The sequence below is a fragment of the Cryptotermes secundus genome, unplaced genomic scaffold (genome assembly GCF_002891405.2).
Source record: "Cryptotermes secundus unplaced genomic scaffold, Csec_1.0 scaffold6, whole genome shotgun sequence".
NCBI lineage: Eukaryota > Metazoa > Arthropoda > Insecta > Blattodea > Kalotermitidae > Cryptotermes > Cryptotermes secundus.
In genome coordinates, this window is record NW_019725001.1 from 1,216,808 (window position 1) to 1,223,735 (window position 6,928).

Here is a 6,928-nt window from a genome sequence, read left to right on the forward strand (position 1 = left end):
GCTTTCACTTTCAATTGCACTGAGTTTCTCTTCTAGGGTCTCCTGCACGCTTTGTCTGTGAAGTTATAACTTCTCCAAATCCCATGTAGGTCTGCGCTTTTGGAATCTTATAATTTTCTTCTACCTGGTTTGAAACTTGGCAACCAGTAAGTTGTGGTCAGAGTCAATATCTGCCCCAGGAAGCGTTTTCACATCCTTCACACTGTTTCTGAATCGATGTTTCACAATTTGTACTCCAGCTGATGCCGCCTCCAATCCCCAGGTGCCTTCCATGTGTAAATTCTTCTCTTTGGCTTCTTGAACCAAGTGTTGGTAACAATCAGTCCATTTCTTTCACAAAAGTCAATAAGCATTTGACCCCTGTGATTCCGTCTTCCTAGTTCATGTGATCCAACAATATTCTGATATGATTACTAAACTAACAAGTGATATATAATTTACCATCTCACAGGAATAATATGTTCATTGTTCGGATCTTTTATGTGTGACGTTGCTTCGTCTTGCGCCAAGTGTTCTCCCGCTGCGGCTCTTCACGTCACAAGTTAATGTAACTCACACAAACATTATCTCGTCTCGCAGTGTCAGTCTTTACAGAGACCTGTAATTATCAGGTCTGTGTCACTACAAGAATGGCAGTACTGCGCAAACTCTCTTGTTCCATCCAGACGTATGGAAACAATTACAGTGTTTCTTGGCCGGTTCTCACGGTCTCTCGCTTGCGGTTTTCTTATTTTTCCTTCTACCCTGAAGATGGAGGTCATACGTTCCTCCGAAACGTCGGTTAACACCACATCTACACGGTGCCACATCCCAGAAGACTGCTTTATTCATAGTCACCGTCGTGAAAACCTCAAATCTTACATAATATATAAAATGTATTTCATTTTATGTACAACTTTTTTTTTTTTTTGGAACAGCTGCAGTAAATATTTATCAAATGAAGCTGGACATCAGAGCAGAAACGTTTCTACATTTTACATAATTGTGATGAGTCGATTTCGTAAAATTACCATTCCAAATTTCTTAAAATCTCTGTATTGGATGTTCAATTGTTGCATGCAGTAGAACAGAGACACAAGGCCTTACATAGCGAAGGCAAAGGCTGGTTTTGTTACCGTTCCTTACGAACAAGTGAGAAAAATGAAAACTTGTGGCGAAAGCTTTTAGCGAGTGTAAATAACTGAGCAATTGATGCAATGACATAAAACGAACATCGGCACATGTGACCTATTTATGCTGATGTCCTTCGTCGTGTCCTATTCATCATTAGCACATCGTTGCTTATTTAAGTAGCATCCATATATAAGTAAGCAGATATTAATTCTGCTGCTAGAAATGTAAAATTATTTCGAAACAAACGCTTTCTGTTATTACAGAAGAGCTCGTTATATCAAGGGGAATCCGAAAATAATATTTCTTTAATTTATCTATGCTTTTTTTAATCTACGCTGCTGGTAGCTCAGTTTATACGTACAGGACGATCAGTGAAGATTAATGAAAGAACTCAGAAAGAAGCGGCGATGGTTTGATTTGAGATCTTATCCTGACACGTGTCTAGCCGGACGGAAGAAAGCCAGAAAAAATCTGAATACTCGATTTGCGGACCGAGATTTGAACCCGGGACCGTCCAATTCGAAACATGTTTGCTAACCACTTGGTAGGGACGAATACAGGAACCATATTTATTATACCTATTTCCAGACAAAGGCCACTCTTTAATCTAAAACATAATTCAAATCAGGATGCAATTATTTAGATGAAAGTTAACTTCGGAGTTTGTTACAATATATGGCAAATTGCCGCGCGGTCTAAGGCATAACTTCTCTAGCTCGAATACTGTGTATAGCATTAAGAAACTGAAAAGCGGCCAAGACCCAAGATAGATAGATAAATAAAAGACAAACCCCTAGTTTTAGTCCGCAAGCGAACTATACCGACCGAGCTACCGCCACTTGTCGGCGTAGTTAGTGCCAACTTTTGGGGATAGAGGGTGTCACGTAGTCAGCGTAATGGGTCCCCACGGCCGTTAATCTCGGTTTTCTAGACCGCAGCCGCTACTTTCTCGAAATATCTCCTAAATTATCCTCATGAGGCTGAGTGGACCCCGTTCCAGATCCACTACTTCTTTGATAATCTGGTAGCGCCGGGAATCGAACCCGGACCTCTGGATCTGTAGCCAACAACTCTGACCACTAGACAACAGAGACAGATAGATAGATAGATAGATAGATAGATAGATAGATAGAGAGATATTATTCAATAGTATCGTTATTCTAGAGAAGACAAGGCTTATGCGTCTCACCATTTACGGAGATGTCTGGAAAAGTGTCTGCATTGCTTTAACACAGCAACCGTGTCGATCATACAGGAGTGAATAAATTTTGGACACTTCTTGTAGAAAAGTAAACCTTAGCTGAATGCATAACGCGTATTCTGTAGACTACAAAGGCGAAGACATTTTCCGAATGGAGAGTTCCCGTCTCTACATTTCCTAGGAATGCTGATATGATTAAATCCATTGCGCATAGATTACAAACAATTTATTATTTTTGACTGAAATCGTTTGATTTCCAAGCATCCAAATTCCGTTAGAATTTATTCAATTTCTAATGATCTCCAGTCATACGTAATTCATACTACGCAGGTGTCAAGTACCAGGCGGGTTGTATTCTAGGCATCTGAATGGGGCTCCCTACTCTGTCTAAACCACTTAGTGACAAACACTAACTACACTTCAGCTAGCCGCATCCAGGCACTCTCAGGATTCACAGAAACAACGAACTAAAACAAATTCTTCGACCCAGCGAACAAGTTCGTAAGGAAACCCGCAACAGGGAAGCTTCGGCGTCTTCGTAAGGCTGTTTGTCCCAACGTCAGGTGGGCTTACATCTGCGTACTTGTCTCCGTTTGCTCACCGCGTCAGTCAGCTGAAGGCACTGGTCTCTGTATACTGCAGATTCCTGTCTTACGCAACAGTGCATTAGCGGGCTTCATCTTCTGGCCTATGTATGAAGGAGACTGAACGTAAATGTATCCCTGCAACAGGCCGTGGAAGTTGAGGCTCCCACAACTTCTTGACAATCGGCCCACAGATGGCGGTAAGGTTGCCGGCCTTACACGCCGGCCACCCTTTACCGCCCCCCCCCCCCCACNTGTGAATAATATTAAAATTGATCTTAAATTAGAGGGCATGATGATGTGGAAATAGGGTCCAGTATCTGAGGAAAGGGTCCAGTTGCACATTCTTGTGAAGAAGAAGCTGCCGGTTCCATACAAATGTGAGAAATTCTTGACTGTGTGTTTCTGAAGAATTACCCTGCATCATGCAGTAGCATTTGGTAAAGTCGTCACTAGACGAATAACAATACGTTATCCTCTGAGTAGCGAAACTTACGGACGAAACTTCCTGTGTAAATATGTTTAAATTTCCCACCGGAAGACTATACCTGGCTTATTTTGAAAATACAACGCAGTAACTTTCTAATGATGACGTAACAGTCTACGTCACTACCTGACGATGACGTACTGTCGATTGAATACTTAGCAGTGGCGACGGGTGCTGTGTTGCAGGTATGGCGGCCAGTCAAATGGGCCAGGTGGGGAGCTACTACAATCCCGCTGCGGCAGCTTACGGCTCCCTCAGTGCGGCGAGCATGGCAGCAGCGGCAGCGGCAGCGGCAGCCCAGCAGTCCGCCATATCGGGACTCTCCGCGCCAGCTCAGGTAAGGCCCACATTACAAGAGTAAACTAAAGACAACAAACTCCGAGGCAGAGGGTCTTCTGCGGGTGTTGCTGCATATTGGAACTATTCATTTGGCCTCCCATGTTCGCCAATGTCCGGCATGCGCCTCTACTTCTCTGCCACACCTTCAGAACTGACTTCATTAAAATTCCTTCACCCCCCCCCCATTTCTCTGATTGACAGGCTCCATTTCTGGCTCTAGAGCCCTTTGAACCTTGAACACCTTTCCAGCTTCTTAATCGTATACACATTCTGTAGGATTCCTTAGACGGGGGATCAGTTCGTCTCAAGGCCACTACCTACACACGGAACAACACAAACACAGAAGAAATGAACACAGACATCCATGCTTCGAGTGGGTTTCGAACACATACCACAATATTCGAGAGGACGAAGAGGGTTCATGCCTTAGAGCGCGCCCACTCTGATCGGCTGCAGACAATCTAAGGCACGTAATTAATAAAACTATCTGGCAGTTCCCTCTTCCTTCTCTACGAGGTTCAATGTACAAGTCGTTCTGTTTGCCACCTACTCGTTACGTCACCCTGTGGCGCCAAGGCAAGCATGGAGATCTGAGGGTCTGACGGCGGCGACTCTGGGACATTGCGCCACGAACTCTGGTGTCTCCCGATGTTCAGGAGGAAGTCAAAACCGTTATCATAAGGATTGAAGGCTAGGCCCATGTTTGCTGTTCGACCCTGAGCCACGCCATAGCTCAAGCGGTTAGTCGCTGGCTTCCCACCGCGGCGGCCCGAGTTCGATCTCGGGGTCTGGTCAAGTGGGATTTGTGATGGACAAAGTGTCTCTGGGGCGGGTTTTCTCCGAGTACTTCGGTTTCCCCTGCCAATCTTCATTCCATAAATTGCTCCACAATCACCCCCACCTAACATCTGGGGCTGGTGAAATAGGTCAGAAGTGGTCGCAGTACAAGGGACTTAGTCCCACCCCACTGGCAATAAAAATAGTCATCGATCCTGAAGATGGAGGCATTGTATTCCTTGGAAACTTCACCAGATTACGAGGTGTAATATCCCGAAAGATGCGAGGTGTCACACCCTTGCCTATTTAGAAAAAAATTAATGACAAATAAGAATTGTTCGGTGTTCGTCTGTTTCAGCGCACTAACTTTCAGGTATTGATCAAAGGATTGGTGTCCTGTTATTGTTTATATTTTATGAATTTTATTAAATATGTAGTGGAGTGTAGGAAGTTAATATATTGCACATAAACCCAAATGAAAATTGGACAAGACCAATTGTAGGTTCTAGTGAATAAAGTAAGAAATTTTCAGGTTCTGTAGAAGGCAAAGAATTATTGATCAAATGAGCAACACGTAACAGACATCTCAAGAAAGTCTCTACTTCATGGAATTCGTAAACCCTTAGGTGTTTATGTGATGTTACATTAACTTTTCATATTTATAAATTATCCTCTGTTATTATAACTGTGTTATCAATGCAGTAACCTGAGAACTTTCTATTAGAAGAAGTTTTGTACTACAACCTCAGTAAGAGAGCAGAGTACCACTGCTTAACTACGAATGCCGAACTTGTAAAGACAGTTAATTGGAAATTATTCCGTAAAATTTGCCGGTAGTAGTATTAGGCAACAGTAGACAGCTTTGTTAGTTTACAGAATGCTCTAAATAAAGCAAAACATATGTTGGAATTCTAAACGGCGGTAACGCCTACAGATAATTAGTTGCGCTGTTGCTAAGACAGTTTCGTGTCCCTATTCCCTGAAAGCATTAATGTTAATAGAATGTAGTTCTGTGTCCCACTCCTCGGCTGCAATACTTGTGAATTAACCGTAACAGAGCACAAGCTTTTATTTATGGCGTACATAAGACAAAGGAGCTTAAAGAAGAAACATAAGGTACTGATTTGATTATTTCCACAAGAACATGATTCGTTTCATGAGACACACATGGAGAGAACTCAGCAGGCTGAAACAATTGAGAAAACAAATCTGTGGGTAGAACATGGACTGAGGGTGTTGAGGAGAATATTTGGACCGAAGAGAGATGAAGTGACAGGAGGTTGGAGAAAACTGCATAATGAGGAGCTTCATAGCTTGTACTCTTCTCCAAGTGTAATTAGAATGATCAAGTCAAGGAGGTTGAGGTGGGCAGGTCATGTAGCTCGAATGGGGAAGACGAGGAATGCGTATAGTATATTGGTGGGAAAGCAAGAAGGAAAGAGGCCACAGGGAAGACCAAGGCGTAGGTGGGTGGACAATATTAAAATGGATCTTAGAGAGGTAGGATAGGATGGTATGGATAGGATACATCTGGCTCAGGATAGGGACCGGTGGAGAGCTCTTGTGAACACGGTAATGAACTTTCAGGTTCCATAAAATGCTGGGAAATTCTTGAGTAGCTGCAGAATTGGCGGCTCCTCCATAAGGGCTCAGCTCCATGAGTAAGTAAGTAAGTGAATCTGTGGATAGAACGGTAACTAAGTTGGGTTCTAAAGCACGAAGAAATAAGAGTGTAAACTGGAGAAGCTTGGCCTAGAACAGGGAACTATGCTGGGCAGTTGCAAACACGGTAATTAGCCATCAGGTTTCATAAAATGGGGTGAAATTCTTGACCGGCTGAGCAAATATTAGCTTCTGGAGAATGACTGCTGTAGGAAGTTAGTGATTCGTTTCACACAAGACACTTGAAATCAACGGGAGCGTTCCGGTTTGACGCCCTCATTCATAAATATTTCAAAGCAGAACGTCTCTTCAAAGCTTCCTGGCTACTGCAGCTCAGGAATCATTGCGGTCAATGAAGCCAAATACAGATTTCAGGCTTCCGCTGACGCGTATTCTTAAAGCAGAAGAAAACTATTAAAATTTCCTTACATTTCGAAGACCTCTCTCAGTATAAATTTCTAACTCGGAACTTAACATGGTCCCAAAGCTGCAAATAACTAAGTACATGGAATTCAAAGCAAGAAGATGAACCAATTCGCAACGGAATAATAGCCATGCCAAGTTTCGTAAGAATTTGTCAAATCACTCAAAGAAGTTGACTATAGCATGGATACAGACATTAGTATATAATTTTTTTTTCGAGAAAGGAAATTGGTTAAAATTGAACATCTACATGTGAGAAATTTACTCACTCACTCATGGAGCTCAGCCCTTCTAGAGGAGCTGCCAATTCTGCAGCTTCTCAACGATTTCCCAGAATTTTAT

The 6,928-nt window shown here is 42.8% G+C and overlaps 1 protein-coding gene across 1 annotated transcript in view; it reads left to right on the forward strand.

Moving 5' to 3' along the window:
* Nucleotides 1-6,928, forward strand: part of LOC111863131 (transcription factor SOX-21) — a 102,565-nt gene that overhangs the window by 85,332 nt on the left and 10,305 nt on the right. The window contains exon 4 of the mRNA XM_023849168.2: nucleotides 3,571-3,722. Coding sequence (XP_023704936.1) covers nucleotides 3,571-3,722 — 152 coding nt within the window. The remainder of the gene's footprint in view (nucleotides 1-3,570; nucleotides 3,723-6,928) is intronic.